Source organism: Rhodamnia argentea, chromosome 1 (genome assembly GCF_020921035.1).
Source record: "Rhodamnia argentea isolate NSW1041297 chromosome 1, ASM2092103v1, whole genome shotgun sequence".
Classification (NCBI taxonomy): Eukaryota; Viridiplantae; Streptophyta; class Magnoliopsida; order Myrtales; family Myrtaceae; genus Rhodamnia; species Rhodamnia argentea.
The window spans coordinates 29,239,572-29,258,147 of NC_063150.1; the positions used below are offsets into that span (position 1 = coordinate 29,239,572).

General features: G+C 39.2%; 2 protein-coding genes and 1 non-coding gene across 6 annotated transcripts; 1 reads left to right on the forward strand and 2 right to left on the reverse strand.

The window, feature by feature from the left end:
* Positions 1-28: 28 nt before the first annotated feature.
* Positions 29-3,787, forward strand: LOC115747704 (aspartic proteinase oryzasin-1-like). 3 transcript variants are annotated; one of them, XM_048273333.1, is made up of 14 exons: positions 29-145; positions 395-734; positions 815-875; positions 997-1,097; positions 1,182-1,294; positions 1,884-2,052; positions 2,151-2,190; positions 2,312-2,376; positions 2,489-2,602; positions 2,696-2,760; positions 2,848-3,004; positions 3,076-3,195; positions 3,368-3,456; positions 3,533-3,787. In XM_048273333.1, the coding sequence occupies exons 2-14, from the start codon at positions 411-413 to the stop codon at positions 3,621-3,623; spliced, it is 1,509 nt and encodes a 502-aa protein (XP_048129290.1). In that variant the 5' UTR covers positions 29-145; positions 395-410; the 3' UTR covers positions 3,624-3,787. The 3 variants fall into 3 exon arrangements, with proteins under 3 accessions (XP_048129290.1, XP_048129289.1, XP_048129291.1); XM_048273332.1 differs by lacking the exon at positions 29-145 and having other exon boundaries at positions 178-734; XM_048273334.1 differs by lacking the exon at positions 29-145 and having other exon boundaries at positions 178-734; positions 997-1,091.
* Positions 3,788-3,825: 38 nt separating this feature from the next.
* TRNAG-GCC lies at positions 3,826-3,896 on the reverse strand. Its single transcript has one exon. It is a non-coding gene; the product is annotated as a tRNA-Gly (tRNA).
* A 5,330-nt stretch (positions 3,897-9,226) lies between these two features.
* On the reverse strand, positions 9,227-13,206 carry LOC115747791 (probable WRKY transcription factor 47). Of its 2 annotated transcripts, none has more exons than XM_030684080.2 (7): positions 13,138-13,206; positions 12,832-13,036; positions 12,579-12,659; positions 12,271-12,417; positions 11,603-11,962; positions 11,129-11,242; positions 9,227-10,293 (listed from the first exon to the last, which is right to left on the reverse strand). In XM_030684080.2, exons 2-7 carry the CDS (start codon positions 12,991-12,993, stop codon positions 9,622-9,624), a joined length of 1,536 nt encoding a protein of 511 aa, XP_030539940.1. In that variant the 5' UTR covers positions 12,994-13,036; positions 13,138-13,206; the 3' UTR covers positions 9,227-9,621. The 2 variants fall into 2 exon arrangements, with proteins under 2 accessions (XP_030539940.1, XP_048129286.1); XM_048273329.1 differs by having other exon boundaries at positions 12,823-13,036.
* Positions 13,207-18,576: the final 5,370 nt, after the last annotated feature.

Consider the following 18,576-nt stretch of genomic DNA (forward strand, 5'->3'; position numbering starts at 1 on the left):
TGAGGAACTTGACCGTTTTGTAAGATTTGTTTCCAGGGTTCCCTGCTTCTATAACACCCGGGAAAGGTCCTGGCTAGTTTTCTGAGGACTTTCTGGTTCTGAATCTCTCTACTCATCCTGCTCGACGAACATCAAGCTTGATCAGGTACTCTTCCTAAGCACGCCAGGGGTTTCGTGGGATTTAGTTTCGTAAAGCACATTAGGCATCTTTTTGTGCCGTCGAGCCAGGGTTTTGTAAAATTCAGTTCATAGATGGGTGTTAAGTATGCCGGGTGAGTTGCTAAAGCCTATGGTTAGGGGATTCAAAAGAGGACCGACAAAGATGAACGGACTTCGGTTTTCACTGTTATCTTATTGGTTGGAATTCGAAGTTAAGCGAAGTAAATCTGTTTAGGTTGGACTCTGGGAACATGGCGGAAAAGTTTCTGTTCCTAGTCCTCTGTCTCTGGTGCCCGGGAGTGATTTCTTCGAGCGGGTTAGTAAGAGTAGCCTTGAAGAAGCAACCTCCAGATCTTTTCAGTATAAGTGCAGCTAGAGATAATGGCAGAGCCGGGAAATACGTCGTAGCGCAGCAGAGTCACGCTGTTTTGGATGATGTTTCTTTAAAGACTTCCTTAGATGCACAGTATTTTGGAGAGATCGGAATTGGCTCGCCTCCTCAGAACTTTAGTGTCATCTTTGACACCGGCAGTTCCAACCTTTGGATACCTTCATCAAACTGTTACTTCTTCTCTGTGAGTACCCACTTACTGTAAGTAATTTCTTTTCGCTTTCTCTTCACTGTGGTTGCTTAAAAGGATATTTTTCAATGCAGACTGCTTGCTTTCTACATCCTAGATACAACCATAGCCAGTCCAGTACATACAGTCCAAATGGTAATGATCTTGACCGAATCGTTCTGATAATTTCAATACCGGGTTGTTTATTTGTTGGTCGTGTTCCATGGAATGCTTCTTGATTTAGGCGCTTCTTGTTGCTTCGGATTTTCATCTTTAGGAAAACATTGCAAGATCCCGTATGGCTCTGGATTCATTTGGGGGTATCTCAGTGAAGATGTTGTGCGAGTTGGGAAACTTCATGTGAAGAATCAAGTAGGGGTTTGTCTGAACAAAATCTTGAACTCTTCTTTGGTGAATCATTATGCATCAAGTTGTAATTTTCGGGAAGTCGCCATTGTTCAGGTCTTCATTGAAGCTGTCACTGAGTGGAGTCTTACTCTCGCGTTAGCGAAATTCGACGGGATTCTCGGGCTTGGCTTTCGGGAAATATCAGCCGCAAATGCTTTGCCAATCTGGTAGACACCGAGTTCGCTAAGGGTGTGCATGGCAACAATTCTGTTCCCAAAAACCGATTATGGTTATAATGATTTTTTCTGATTATGGTTATAATGGTTTTTGGATCATTGTTTGATAGTATTTGTTTGATAGAAACACGTTTGTAGTACAAATTTATGTTCCCAAAATACTTTTCTATTTTTTAATTTAAATATTATTTTGTAATTACTTTAATTTTCTTGAATTGGATCATTTTCATACAAAAATAATAATTTGAAATACACTTTTTTTTTTCAGCATGTTATAAATAAGATCCAAATTTTATTTGAAAATGTAAATATAAAATAGTGAAGAGGGAGGTTTTGTGTTTTGAGTGATTTTTTTGTCAAACACTTTTTGTGTTTTGAAAATGGTTTTTTTTCAAACGATTCTGTTCTGAATCTAATCAAAATTATATTGTTATCAAACTGATTCTCATTTTTTGCTTTAAATCACAAACAAATTGTTACCTCCCTAAGTCTATGATATGTTATCATAAAATTAAAGCTGCAAGATTCTTTTGTCTGAAGGCACTTTTTCATCTTTTGATGCTCTGGAGTCTGGACATAGGTACAACATGGTGCAACAAGGCTTAGTTAGCCAAAAGATCTTCTCTTTCTGGCTGAATCGAGGTTCGGTGTCTACTGAGGGCGGAGAAATTGTTTTCGGAGGTGTCGATCCAAAACACTTCAGAGGCAATCACACTTATGTTCAGGTCACACAAAGGGGTTACTGGCAGGTGACACTTCCTTTTATTTCATTCCATCAAACTCCATCTCGACGCCATCGTCGCTGCTCGCTTTGAAGCATAACAATATCCTCTCTTGCTGTTTCCAGATTCCACTTGGCGATTTTCTCATTGGAAACAAGTCTACAGGTAAGTAATTCACTGTTGATTGGACTCTAGTTCATCGTACTTACATGTGAAGTTCAAAACTTTCCCACTATCTCAAGGCATATGGGGAAAGAATCGACTGAATCGTGAGTTCGAGTTTCAGGGGTCTGCAGTGGTGGTTGTGCTGCCGTCGTGGATTCAGGCACATCGTTCGTTGCTGGACCGACGGTACAGAGCCTCTGTCTCTCAGAATATCACTAGTGCTTAGGATGATATTAGCTGGAAAAAAATTGAAAATCCAGTGGAACAACTGTTGCAACCACAATTTGATCCACTCCAGGCAATTCTAGCCGAAATCAACAAAGCAATCGGTGCGAAAGCACTCGTGAGCATGGACTGCGAGCAAGTGGTGTCCGAGTATGGGGATCTGATGTGGGATCTACTGATATCCGGCGTATGTCTCAATTCAGTCTTGCATCGTGCAAATAGTATATAGCATATAAGCAGAATTACATTTGCCATAAAATCTAATTTCCATCTCTGGCAGCTGGAACCCGAGAAGGTTTGCTCAAGCATCGGTCTGTGTTCTCATAACAACTCGTGGCGCGGCAGGTGACGATGCACGACCATGGATCTTTCTTCCCTTCTATCGAGTGACATTTCTTTCTGTGCTCAAATGCAAACTCGGGCGCATTGCAGTGAGATAATCAAAGAGGTAGTCGAAAGCAAAAGCGCCGGCGAATCGAAAGTCAGTGAGGACTTTTTCTGCTCCTCATGTGAGATGGCCGCTCTGTGGATCCATACCAAGCTCCTACAGAACGACACAAAAGAAAGGATATTCATATACATCAACAAGGTGCGAACAAGTTCCTTCCTAGGCTTCTCGTAAAAGCTAATTGATCACTGACATGTTTACTCGTGTTCAAGTTGTGTGAGACCTTGCCAAATCTGATGGGACAAGTAGCTGTCGACTGCGACAGCATTCCGACCATGCCGTCGGTTTCCTTCATAATCGGAAACAGATCTTTCGAATTGAATTCCAAACAGGTAAAGGACTCAAGTAGTGATCGAACTAGTCTTCCCCTCGCCTACGTTAGCTTCGAGCTTCTCAACGGAACAAAAAGCGAGAACTCGATACTCTTTAGAGCCGCTTGTTATCGGTGATCTCATCCTTTGTCTACTCGGGGATTTATTTTCTCTTCTGATGTTTGATTTGCAGTATATAAGGAGAGTCCGAGGAGGACATTCGGCCGTCTGCGTCAGCGGGTTCGTGCCCTTAGAAGTCCCTCCTCCTCAGGGCCCCCTCTGGTACGTGTCTAGAGACACGGTTCTTGGCGCGACGGCTATTTTGCAGGGCATGATGAAGTGTCCTAATGTTCTGCAGGGTGCTCGGAGAGATCTTCATGGAAGCATACCACACCGTATTCGACTTCGGCAATCTCCGCATAGGATTCGCGGATGCAGCATGGTACTAGCAGGCGTCGCCTCGCGCATCGGCACTAGATTGTGCGGAAAGAAAGTCTCTGGGGACATCATTGGGACTGTACGAGATCAAGTAATGCGTAAGCTATTGAAGGTTTGTAGAGAGTGGCATTTGACGGTATTTGACTTGTGGAAAGAGTGAAAAAGGAAGGAAGATCTCCCTCCCAAAAAAAAAAAAATGGGAAAACAGAAAGTTGCACCAGCCGGGAATCGAACCCGGGTCTGTACCGTGGCAGGGTACTATTCTACCACTAGACCACTGGTGCTCTTGGTTGTAACACGTTCAAAATATATAAATAAATTTAGAAGACCACTCGATTTCAGTTTCTCTTCATTTTATCAGCATGTCCTTAACTTCCTAGTCCATACGTAATGTCATGATACTGTGAAAATGACTTTTAGGACGATTTTGGAGGAAAAGAAGAGTATTACATTGAGGGTTAAAAGAACCAGAAAATCGAGAAATTGAACCAAAGCAATGCAATTTTTCGCTTATCATGTTTTTCTTATGGCTCTTGGTCGAAGGCTTCTCTTACTAGTAGCGTATACATATGTGGGTCAGTTTCCCGTAACTAGATCCATCAAACTAGTAGGTTGGGTTGAAAATAGTTCGACGTGAATTGACTCATTTAACTCGTTTTGATCTATTTTAATATAATACTAATATAGTGACTCATACCTAACACATGTCTAACTTGACCCATATTACTATAACACTTTCATATTTGAACAATATCCAAACTAGGGGTGAGCATGGTTCGGATGGGTAGCTTCCATATCTAGAACTTGAAACCTACCATATTATAACCATTTCCATATTTTTGGAACTTGGAATCTACTCTTTTTGTCTTGACACCTATTTTGGAACCTACTCTATTTTTTCAATCCGGACTGTTTTTCTTTTGCATCAAGAAAATCATCACGAAAAATACAAAAAAAAAAAAAAAAAAGTCAACATGTCATATGCATCATCATGCTTAGCTCACATAGCTTAGGTCGCATATTTATATTAAAAACATGAGCCATGTCATTATTTTGTGCCACGAATGTCATGTCGGATAGTTTGATCTTAGGATTGATTTACATTTTGCATGTCATTATAGTCGATTGATTTAGAAAAGATTATTTTTGCACATAGTTCAACTGTATTTCATGCATCTCATATAGCATAGTTTTGCATTCATGTAAAAAGAAAACTCCAAAAAAGATGTGCTTGATGCGATGGTAATTAGAAATCATATTAGGAATGTCTGGGGGATTTTCTAGCTAACATTGCAGGCGCTAACGTTTGCCTAAGGTAAGTGCATCTCTAATCCCTCACTTGCAATTTTTCATGCTTCGATTACTGATTGTTCAATAATGGTTGCGCACTGCATGATCACCGAATATGTTAGGACTTTAGTCTAAAATTAATCCAAGCTGCATGCTCAAACATTTTTCACGAAAGTATGGGGAAAAAGATGCTTTTGATGTCAAAAGTTGCATACGGAAATTGCTTTGATACCAAAAGTTCCATCGGATTATTTCGGTGCCAAATTTTTTGAAAAAGGATCACTTAAGTGCCAACTCTAATATTCTTTGCCATAAATCCGACGTGGCACTTTTTTATTAATATATAATGCTGACGTGGCTCGCCGGAGGTCCAATGTGGTATTTCTTTTAAATTTAATTTTTTTATTTAAAATAATTTTAAAAATAAGCTACAAAATTATAAAAAAAGCTAAAAATCTACAAAAAAAAAAAAAAAGGGATCCATAACTAGGTGGTGAGGCTCGTAGCCTTGCCACCGTCGCCCCACCATCGCCTGCAATGGTTGCGCGACCCCCGTTGGCCGTAGGCGAGGGCCTCTAGACCCTCTCCCTAAGGGGGAAGCACAAAAATAGGGAGAGCCTAAAGGCAAAAGCCTAAGGCTTGAAAACAAAAGATTTTCTCTCAAGATGTTTATATTAAATTGCTTATCTTTTAAACATCTTGAAGTACAACTACTTAGCTTGATCATATTTTTCAAAATCAAAAGATCAGCTTAGTTAGTCTTTCTCTAAATTCTTTTCCAAATCTTTTTCGGAGAATTCATTTATCTGAAATTGTGCCTTATAAATGAAACATTAGCCATACAGATCTTTACTTTATTGCACTCTATAAACTCTGTCTCACTATACATCCGCGGGATAGTTTTGTCATCATTAAAAAGGGGGGGATTGTTGGAGAAACATCTCATAAAATATTTTGATGACTTCCAAACTGTCATCTAGTTTTTTATTTACCTTTGGTGTGCAGATGTTTATTGTATATGGCTAAAGATCACGCGATGCCCATCGGTTAAAAATCGTGTAAAGACTAAAGCACTTTTGTGAAAACATTCGCCGAGGACCTCAAAAGATTTGGTCATTCCATATTTGATATGGGAGCTTGAAAGATCGAGTCAAACGAGGAGTATAAAGTCTACACATGCCAATGTTTCGAAAAGATCAATTGAAGTTGTCTATGCTTGATGGAAATGGCTAATGGGAGGATTTCTATCTTCTTGGGAACTATACACAACTGTATCGGAGAAAAACTAAAATTGCTAGCGCGGAATAGCAAGTTAGCACCTATTTTAGGAAAATCTTGTTTGACGAAGGGAAAGCAGTTCTAGCGCAAAGACAAGCTGTCCCATCGAACTCCAATAGCTCTTTTGTCCCCTCAAAGATGCTCCAATGGCTATTTTGCTAAAGCTTATAAAAGGAGGAGGTCATAAAGACCAAAGGAGAACCAACCTAAACTAATTGAATATCCAAGTATTGCTATAGAATCTGTTATAGTTGAAAAGCATAAGTGTAAAAGATCTTATGATCGTCTGATAGCCTTGTAATCATGCAAAACAAGTGTATATTCCTGAGTAGTGAGGTTGTATTAAGATAGTGTGATCTATTGTGTGAAAGATTAGCTCACTTACTATTTGTAACTTGTGAGGCAGTTTACTAGTGCATTCCAGCCCATATTGTGGCTATTAGTTGTGTGGAATGGACGTAGTCCCGGAGCCGAACCACTATATATATAGTGTGCCAATCTTTTCTATCTTATATATCTACTTACACACACACACACACACACACACACAGATATTGCTTAGTGAAACATTTGCTCATTCGATCTTTTTCTTGTTACCTTTGATTTTCCACAAAAGTTTGAAAAAGATATGAAATAACTTATTCACCCCCTTCTAGGTTGCATTGTTAGCCCCAACAGCATTGTCCCACACAGATCGCAGCAAGTGCATTCAAAATGCTGCATTAGACATCGGAGTGGAATGTGACATAAGCTTGGGCGCGCAAGTCCAACTTGTAGATTGTAGAGTTAGATACGAATATTCCCCATTTACGGAACAATTCTAAGCCCTATGCCCATGACAATGGTAGAGCTCATCAAACATAGCATGAGTTCGTATGTTCTACTATGTGTTCCGGCGGCAAAGACGACCGATGTAAGTCATTTCCATTTTCTATGATGCATAGAGAAGAGCCCATGTGCTTATGCAAACGTCTTATGAATAATCCAAGTTCAATAAATTGTGCAATTATTGTCATTTACTGGCTTTCCAAAATATCAAAATAGTCTTTTTTCTTTTTGCAATTTGCAATTCCACCTAAACTTTGTTCCACGGAATATGTTGCTAGTCTCATGAATTAGGCATTAAAGCAAACCGAAGACCGATTAGATGGATCAAATATCAAATTGTTCGCACTTACTCATGATGTGGGTAAATTAGCTTACGTTAATGTGTAAATTGTAATACTTTGATACATGTGTGTGCGCAGGTATGATACATAAATATATGGGCTTATTTTTAAAACAATATTATTAATAAACCTCCAAGTTACATAGTCTATCCAAATCTCCCTAATTGCGCGCAAATTGCTCTGGATTAGAGCCATTCAAATAAGCCAAAGTCCTATACTTAATCGGCTAATGGGGGCTTGCGGGATTTTTCATGGGTCTTTAAAAAGTCGTGTCTCTAAATTCATGTCCTTAATTTGTGCTCAAGTTTGGAGGGAGTGAAGATCGGAGTGGCGAATTTGACTTACAACGGAAATGATCCATGGCAATTGACAGCCACACCAATGTGGCTTTTCACTTTCAAAATAGTGGGCAAAAAACACTCTACAAGGAGTGTTCGAATAACCTGCTCTCATAATGAGAATGTATATAACCCTATTCCATGCCGGTCCGTATGTTTCTTCAGTTCTCTAAAACAAGTCATTCATGCATCAAGATAAAAGTTAAGTGCCATTTACTCAAAAAAATTTCAACTATTCGAATATAATGAGTGTTATATTTTCATTCTCCTAATATGTCATACTCCCAAAAAGGTTTCTCTTAGACGGTCCTTAGTCAATAATATGTTTAGTGGAAGAGTAATGACTCATGAAGGAAAATATCTTTTGCTTCTTTGAGTTCTAAATCTCAAGAAAGAATTGAAACTTTTCACGAAGAATTTAGGGAAAAAACTTCCAAAAAGTCCTAAATTTATTACACTTTCGCCAATTCAATCTTAAATCTTCTAATTTTGCCAATTGACTCTAAAATATTTTCATATTTTGCCAATTGAGTCCATCTCAACCAATTTTAAGCTGGAAATTGCTAACGTTGATAATTTAAATAATATTTTAATTTGTTCAATTTTTTTTAAATTTAATATTCTCTTTTTCCCTTTTTCTATTCTTTTTCTTTTCTTTGTTTTGTTTTTACATCTCTGAATGGCAATGGCAAGCCACCCTCGCTTGGTGTAGGCAAGGACATCGTGGCCCTCGATAACCATGGCCGAGATATTCCACGCTCTTGCCGAGATCCAACCAAAGGCCCAACACCATCGCTCGTGGCCTACGCAAGGCCGCGACGCCTTCGCCTAGACTAGGCAATAGTCGCTAGCCCTTGTTGGTGGCCGGCGAGATGTAATAAAAACAAAGAAAAAAAAGAAAGGACAAAAAAATATTAATTAAAAAATAAATAAAAAATAAAAAATATTATTAAAAATTGTCCACATCAGCATTAGCCATACCACTTAGGATGACCGACATCCACGTTAATAATTTTCGGCCAAAATTGGCTAGACAAACTCAATTGGCAAAATGTGAAAAAGTTTATGACCCGATTGGTAAAATTAAAATGTTTAGGACTAATTTGCAAATGTATAATAGTTTTAGGACTTTTTGGACAATTTTTCCGGAATTTGGTCTTATACAATTTGTAGAATGCTAAGTTGACATCAAAGTTAAAAGTATTTTAGGAGACGCCTAGAAAGAATATATCAAGTGGTCAATGCCATCGTATTTGGATAAGAACATAACAAGAACAAATGGAAGAAAATGTGGAAAATTCATTTACTTGTAACAGTTGGGGAGGGTTATTGTTTATTATGAGGATAGCAACAACGTGTATAATATGGTAAGAGATAATGTCATCATACCATGTGTGAGACAAAGAGATTCATTCCATTTCAATCCTTTGATTAAACAAAAATATTGACCAAAAAGAAGTTCCTAGTACAAAGAATACAAAAACACATTAGTAAGAGATGATGTCAACATTAGCTAAAGCAATAAAGAAAGGACTTGCACAAACTCCGTTTTCCATAGGTTCATACTACTTTGGTACAATAAAAGTTCAGGTTAAATAAAGAGAGGCATACAAGATGAAAGGGGGACACGGACATAATTCTAATATGCTAATTGAGAGGATTAGAGTATGCTTAGTAAAAAGCCAAAAGGAGCCTTTCACACATAACTCAAACAAAGCTTTGACGAGAAACCTATAGGAATAACCTCTTTCCTATTAACACATGAATTCATTCGTGGGTCCTATGAGAACAAATAAATGCCCTTCAACTATACACACATCGTCTAAAAGCAGCGATACAACGCCAATGCGCTATATATTTACACAATCCTCACAAGGTTCCGAGAAAACGGTGCATTGAATAGAATGGACGTTTATATAGCCGACAATATAGAGTCAAGAGGCATCATCACGGGCAACAATGGTGCTGGTGCTAGAGCTGATGTTGGTGCGGCCATTCGTATCATTGTTGACCATTCCGTGAGGAGTCGCGCTTGCACCTATTATTGAAGAAATGGCCATGGCTACTGTGCAACCGAAACTAGGGTCGCTAGCGAGAGCCGCTCCAACATTACCCCTCAATGAAGAAGGGCATTCATTGCTTAATAGCAAGTGATGCACTTGTGGTGGTGGCAACATGTGGATCAGTGGATGCCTTAGGAAACCGGTGCGATCATTGGAATGAGGACTGAAAGGAGGGTTATTCAGTGTCTGATAATTGGGTATTGACGAAAGGATCCTATGGTTTTGTAGAGCGTAGTTATTGATGACCGGATTTCGGGCTAAGTCAAGCGTGATTGTGGGGCAATTAGGGGATGAAGAAGAAAGGGAAGCCATGGTGGTGGAGTTATTGTACAGGAGGTGATGTGGGAACAAGAAGTTGGAGCTTGAGAGGAAGTTAGGGTTGTTGCTGCTGTTGGGGGTGGTTGCGGTTGAGCCAGAGAGCAGCATTGTGGCAGCAGTGGAGGTGGTGTTAGCAAGGATGGCAGCCGCTGGAGGAAGGGGGTGGTTGTGCTTCCCTTCGTATGTTGTTATTAGGATGGTCTTGTCTTGCACGCATCTTTGGACCTGCGTTGATTACGATAATTCCACATGACAAATGGAGAAGCTAAGAAGAAAATTAGATTACTTTTTCTGTTGGGTGCTGTATCACAAATAGTCTAAGTCTGGCTCATTTCACCTAATCAACTAAATCGCATATTAAGAATGTATGGAACTCATGGTAAGTCTCGCTAACAGTACAATTTCACCCACACTTTGTAAATTGTGATCGGTTCTCTATCGCATCATATATAAAATGAGTCTTCACGACATATTTTTTATGTACTTAATTCCTCTATAGCATTAGAACATTTACCCAGATAAAGAAAATAAAATCAAATTTGAAGGGAAGAAATCTCAATGACAACCCAAACACCTCTAGAAGTCAATTTTCTTGGTCATTGAATTGTAGCTACACATAATATTATTATATACTTTGACATACCACGTGTATATCTATTAGAATCAGGAGCATTCAACATAAGAGGTTACAAGTTAAATGCTCATAATTTAACAGAGAAAGTTACATGAAAATCCTACACAATTCAATAATGAGTAGGCAATCGCATTGGAATTATCTACCGAGTGAAAGAGAAAGAAAGTTCCTCGGAGCTTCTTTCCAAAACCTTCAATTTTCAGAAAACGCAAGTCATTTCTTTACATTACGACATAGTTAGTTACTGTATAAATAATTGGAATTTCTCGGTCAGCTCATTCAAAGTCAACATCCAGAAGGTCACTTTTTTCCTAGGCGTGATTTTAGGGTTTCATAAAATAGTTCCAAAAAAATAAGAGCAAGAACTCCATTTGGTTAATTTTGGCATATTCTTCCCAATTGTGGATGGATAGATTTCGGATATACCTGTTTACGAACCGGGCAACCGATGGCCATCGCGCAACGATAGTAGGCTCGCGGATAAGGGTTTCCTTTCGCGAGTTTTTGACCGTACTTCCTCCACTGACACCCATCACTTATCTGCAACAAATATTTACATAGCTCATTCATCATCATTTTGATGTACTATTTGCGGTAAGGGCATTTTGTCTAAAGTATGATCCTTACATAGAGATAAAGCATTACTTAGTTAACTACCTCGACCGCATAGAAGACCAAAAGTTCAAATATACCCGAATCACCTGACTTTTTGTTAGATCCTTTGTTCAAAGATCATCGGTTGAAGTTATATTAATAACATGTGTATTAACATTGACCACGACGCCGATGTGACATATCATATGCAAGATTGGATTGATGGATGCAATCAAGGTAGCCAGAAATAGCAATCGATCATAGGGACTCAAAAAGAAAATGAAGGGGAAGAAGAAGAAATCTAACCGTACGTGCATCAGATCGCGCCCTTATCGACACCCTCGTCTTTCTATAAGAACCCTCATGACCGGAAACCTGATCTCGATTACTATCAGAATCTTCTTCTTCTTGTTCTTCTTTTACTATGTTCTTGCCTCTTGCCATATTGTGACTTTCTAAGGTCCTTACAGACCGATATGCTTGACCATCATCAGGGCTAGTCTCGTTTGTTGATGACAATGCTCTTTTCCTCCCTATGTAATTCACCATGCTCTGATCTTCACATTGTTGATCTATTATCCTAGCTTTCACGGATGGCTCCGATCTCTCTCTCAAAGTATCACCAAAAGGCGACACCTCGGCATTAGCAAGCACCTCTTCTTTGAACTGATGGGGAAGCAATTGACAGAAAAACAGAAGGAAAAAAGAAACGTTTGTTCTTTTACTTTTCTGAATCTATTGATTTCTGAAGAAGAGAATTCAAGAATATAAAGGCAAACAATGGACCACAACAATTCAAATAGAGCAAAACCGATACACGATATGTTCTACTTATATATACAAGGCTCCATAATTTGGAGAAATTGTTTTGTTGATGTTTATATGATCTCTTACTTTCCCCCAGAATTTCAATTGAGATTTCCAAGCAAGCATACAGGAATTGTGCTACTAATTAAAGTTAAGATCATCGTTACCTTGTGATAGATTGATGCCTTTCTTTGCATAACTAGAACAAGCTGGGCTTGAACAACAGCGTAACTTTTGGAGACCCGCTCCAAGGTGCTCCTTAGCTTTTGATTCTCATCCTTTAATTCCTCAAGTTTGACCCTCAAAGATCTCAGCTATTGATCATAATCATGAACAAATCCACATAAACCGTTTCATTAATTACAATATCAAAAGAAAAGTTCTGTAAAATCAACACCTATGTATATCTAATGTCAAACCCAGAAAAACCCTGAAGTTCTTCTTTGGAGAGAGAGAGAGAGCAACTGTGACTCACTTGGCTAGTGGCTTTGGTCTCTTCTTGATGATCTCTCCACAGAACACTAGTTCTTAGGGTGAGAAAATCCATTGCACTACCCTGCACAAAAGCCCCAACCTTGAGCAAAAACTAATTAATCTGTATGAAAACCCATCATAATCTTCAAACTAGATAACCTTCATCTTCAGCCTTCCCTGAGCACAAGATGCCACACTCTATTACAGTCTAAACATACATAGCATTAGAGGATAAGAATGAGAACCCCGATTACGTCATCGAGAGGATCGAGCTTCGCCGAATCTGGAACGCCAGCTCTACCATGGTTGGCATCACTTCGGAGCCGGTCGCTGGAGAAGAAGTTTAGCTCTTTGATGGCAGACCTTCCGTCCAGGGAACCTGGTTGTCTATCTTGCTGCGGAAGTTGATGATCCATGAGGTTGCTTTGAGAGTATAGAATCACTTCATTCCACCAAATCCTTCATCAAGAAGACAAAAAGCTCATTACATTAAAAAAAACAAAAGAAGTCTGTATTTCTTTGAAAGAAAGAAGGGGGGGAGTGTATATAGGTGAACTCACCTCAAAAGTCTTGATATTGAATAAAACCCACGAATGCAAATACAATACGGTAAGTTATCATCGGATCCGGAACACCAGAAAAAGATTAGAAAGGTTGAAATCTAAAAGGAAAGAGAAGAAAGTGCAAGAAGTGCGGCTTCAAATATACGGTAATATCAGGAGTGTTGTAACGAGTCAATTGTGAGAAGACCTGAGCGTTGGTTCGCCGTATTTGTCGCGGATGAGCAAATCACGGCATGGTGACGCAACGTGCAGCTCCTTTCTTGGTTCGGGGGGGCGGGCGGGGGGTGGGGTGGCGGGACACGTCTGTCGTTTTGGGAAGAATTGACATGGTAGTTGCCTTTGAGGATCGTTTTTCAATTGGATGACACATTTGCACGTGTGACTCTCTCTCTCTCTCTCTCTCTCTCTCTCTCTCTCTCAATTTCAACTATCCTTCTCTCCCATGCAATGAAAAAGTGTTATATTATATCCAATAAAGATTACGCGAGAAAACCTATCAGTCATATTTCAATGGCATAAGTACATGCCGAAAAAAAAAAAAAAAAACCGACCAGCCATATTTGAGTATAACATGGCAGTTCGATTTTGATCGGCGACATGCGATGTAACCGTAAATACACGAAATAAATTATCGTGTCTCGTGTCTTGTTATATGTCCATGCCCAGAAATTTTTTCGGCTGATATATAAACAAAACCCTAAGCAATGTCTTTACCCTCTATGCCGTATTTCAGTGGAACAAGTTAGGTGGACTAGGCTAGTCTACTACCCAGTCTTTGATCTGAAACTTTTTTATTGCTCCGCACGTTCGGACAATTTGTCTAACGTATGACCATGCGAGGCAAACAAAATTTCAGCGAAAGAACAAAAGATGTGATTTCTAGAAAGCTCCAACTTGATAGGCATGTTTTAACCACTTCTTTTACGGATATTGGAAGCTAGATTGAAAAATGCAATATAGTAATGACTTGGGTGAACACATCAGTTCCTTGGTAAGTATACGTATGTGCACAAGTTATCTACATATAATATATAGGACAAGAAATGCGGATACCAACGTAGTCACATCTCTTATCTCTAAGCGATTCGGGTATTGACTAGCTTCTTAAATCTATTCCGTTCTCGTTTCATGTGTAATTGTCATGTTAATTTCGGAGGCTTTTTCCTACATAAAGAGGACTAGGACATCTCGAGCAAAGGGATAATTACTCGATCGGTTCTAAATCTTGCACATCAATGCCAATTTAGTCCAGAACTTTTCAATTTTGGCAATTTGGTGGGAAAATTACCAAAAGAGTCCTAAACCTATTGCAATTATGCCAATTCCGTCATAAACCTTTTTTTCTTGTCGATTCAGTCCTAAATCTTTTGTAATTGCGCCGTTTCAGTCCATCCAGCAAATTTTAGCTAGCAAGCGCTGACCTGGATGCCGGCCGACCGGCAATTGAATATTTTAATATTTTTTGAATTTTTTACCATTTTTTAAATAATTTTTTTTGTTTTTTTTCTTCTTCCCTTTTTTTTTTTGCCCACTCCCCTCCCCACCTCTAGCCGGTCGCCATAGTTTGGCGACCGGCCTGAGGCACGGCCGGAGAGGCCAAGCCTTGCTCGACCATGGCGGGGCTCGGCCTCTTTGGCTACTCCTCTACGATTAGGTCAAGCCCCGCTATGGTCGGGCGAGGCTCGGCCTCTTCGGCCGTGCCTTTGGCCGGTCGCCGGACTATAGCGACCGGCTGGGGAAGGGGAGGGGGTAGAAAAAGAAAAGGGAAAAAGAAAAAGAAAAAGACATAAAAACATAAAAATTGCAAAAAAAAATAAAAATTCAAAAAATATTAAAATATTCGATTCTTTGGCGGCAAGCATCCACATCAGCGTAGGTTGGCCAAAATTTGCCGGATGGACTGAAATAACACAATTACAAAAAGTTTATAACTGAATTGATACAATTGCAATAGGTTTAGAACTTTTTTGGTAATTTCCCCCAATTTGGTCATAAACCTTTATACAAATTTCAATAAAGTCCTTGCAGCCAATTTTTGCTGAAAATGGTCGGCGTGGCGATCCATTTATTCACCAGCAGTCCTACATGAAACCCCGCCACGATAGCTATTTTCGATGAAAATTAGTTGAAATTGCTATATTAGAATTTCGTGTAAAGATGTAGGACTAAATTAATAAAATCAAAAATATTTAGGACCAAATTATCATAAGTACAATAGATTTAGGACCGATTGGACTGTTTCCCTCAACTGAAATTATGATCTTATGCATTATGGAAGCATATGCGGCTTTTTTTTAGTGAATGTGTCAAAATTGATTTCTCCTATTTTTAGTTTTACTTTTTTTTGGTAAGGACGAGGGATAAAATAATATTCTCCACCATTTACTACGGTAATGAAGAATCAAATTATCACTATATTAACTCCTTTTTTTCTACTTCTTCTTCCAAGTGCAGGATAACCGGTGTCATTGATCTTTGATTTTAGCACTTGCATTAGTCCCTAAATATCATGTTATCTATGGCTTCTCTTTTCACACCTATTCAGCATGAGGTTTTGGAAGGTTCTCATAGCTAGGTGAATGACTTTCTTCATCATTGTTGACAGCTGTTCTGCAATCATCCATGTCATCCGGGGGGGAGAGAGAGAATAATTTCTCTTGCTAGAACACCCTTAATCAAGGCAAGAGCTTGACATTGCATGAAGTACATTATCACATATTAGATCAGGTGTGGTGTACTCCAGATGGTTCACATGGATGATGATGATGATGCTGAGCAGGAAAACAAACTTTTCTTTCACTTTCTTCATAAGCCATCTTTAGGTATTACATATCAAATTGTTAAATGCACACCCATCAGAAGAAGTTGTTAAAATACATGAAGAAGATTTGAGCTATCTTAAGCATTTAATACACTGCGATATCTTATTCTATTGTAATCTGAAAAAATAAATGCAAGCTCACTGATCATTATTTCATATGTCCGTCTCTCATATTTCCAAAAAATAAAAAAGATCAAATAGAATAAAGCACTAAATCTAGGAATATACGATCCTCAAAGTGGCCATCTGAGATCAACAAGGTCAGCCGAAGGTGAACAGGAAAGAAAGAACTAGGGTTGATATAATGTGAGAATATGAGGGATTATTCTCAAAACTCAATTTGATAAGGGCTCATCTCAAGCCTGATCAACTTCATTAGCTGCAGACACTAGGGTAACATCAGGAAAGACGAACCTACAAGATGTCTGCACTTTAAAGACTAATTGAGGCCACTCTATGTCGACAACTAACTTTCGAGCTAGAGTAAAAATAAAAAAGATGAAGATCGTCTTCCTTAATCAAAGGGTTTGTGCATCTAGACATGAACATCGTTTGAACATTTTGCTTTTCCAGGACAGGATCTTCCTTTAAGACTTAATCAAAGGTTTCCCGAAAAGGATTTTATTACGACTTAATCATATGCGTAATCCGAATGCACCCAGTGAAAAGGATGCCATTGCCAAAGTCTATATAAGCAACACATAAACCAAAGTCCCATTTTAGTCAAAACACATAATTGTAATGCTTTTGCAAGACTTAACAAGACCTAAATCGAGTCTCGGCGAGAAAAGATGAACCAAAAAGAAAGAAAAAACATGGAACAATTAAAGAGGCCCGGGCCAATTTTCCTATTTCTCTCTCTTTTGCTTCCCTCAAAAGAGCTTCTACTTTCCCTAGTCTACAGCAAACCCGAAGTCACTCTAGAGACACCAAGATTCACGCTTGAGGTCACCCCTTGAACCGACAACATGTGTTTTGGTGATTGATTCTTAGGGAGAGACTTTTTGACATGTGGAAGTGTGGGGGGAAAAAACCAAAAAGAACCGAATGTCTCTGCACATGCAATTGCGACATAGATGGTGTGCGTTCACTGGATGCACTGGGAGGCACAACCAAATTTCTCATATATATGAAGTTTGGTATTAAAATATACGTATGGGTTTGTGTCGGAGAAATTTCAGATCGGATAATTGATATGGTGTACAATAGTTAATATATTCTAATTGGCTTATAACTCATTGGCTTAAACTTTTGAGCGAAGGTGGATCCAACTTGATATGTTAAAAGGCTCGGATTTGAGCTTCCTCTCAACTCCTAACAAATGATATCATAGTCAATAGTTGATTGGTGGCGAATACCTTACGGAATGAATCTAGTGACCAATTTGATTTTCGAACGGTGAGTTGTGTTATGATTTGGGCTCCCTCTTAGCAATCTCCCCGAGTGAAAGTATCTGCTGCGCACTCTAACATCTATCGTTGTTGGGTCGAAATATTTAGGAATGAATCTGGTGACCAACTCGACTTTCGAGCTCTGAGTTGTGTTTAGATTTGGGCTCACTCTTGGCGATCTTCCTAGGTGAAGCTATCTACTGTGCACTCGTAGTTTTGGACATCTCTCATCTAAAAAACTAGCTCATCATCTCCCTGGTGAAGATATCTCCCAACATCTACCAGTATTTGGTGGTTTTGGGCCTCTCTCATCCCAAAAGCTATGTTAAAAGACGAGATTTTTTCTCACACTTATAAATCGACTATCAACCTCTTCCATAACTAATAATCTATTTTTCACACATCAGGCCTTGAGTCGAAGCAGCAACAACCCGTATCTCTCCCATGTGATTGTTAGGCTTAAGGTATTAGATGAAGACGTGGTCTAATATTGATTACTCTAACATTTGGTGTAAATTCTTTTCATCATCGACAGCTACATTCGGGTCGGTTAAAATTGCGTCCTAGAACCTAAAATGGTCCCACTTAATGTTCCGAATTTCAAAATTGTCTGTGTAAAAGCTGTACCGAGTTTAGGCTGGGGTACAGTATAGAGTCTACGGACCTTGTATCAGCGTGTGAACCAAAAAGGCTGACTAAACCCAGCTGCCCAGATAATGATAAATGTGTTTTCTTTAGTCTCTGGTTAGGTTTATGAAAAAATGTCACATGCAAGGTTGGGGCAAGAAACACTAGAAGTTAAAACTGGAGAGAAAAAGAAGCGCACAAATCTTTAATGTAACTTGCCCGGAAAGTGGTAAAAGAAAGCGGGCGCTTGTCCAAAACAAGATAGTCAAGATCCGACAATGCTGCTCTTCTTACACGAAACTTCCATTCGTGAACTTCCAACGACGACAAGTCAGTTTGAGATTTCTCGTAGACATCACACTCGCGGCGATATTATCGGGTCGGTCGAAATTATTCAACCCGAGAGTGTGAAATAAGGAGATCTAGATGCGGTAAGAGCGAGAGCCGGTGGATTGCCGTTATCGTCACGTGATGCCGTGAGTCTTCAAAAGTTCTCGATAGGAACCGGGGTTTTTCTTACGTGCCCGGATAAGCCGAGGGCAAGCAAACAAGAAGTCGCAATAAGATTGTGCGGGGAGAGGAGCCCTCTCTTGTCCC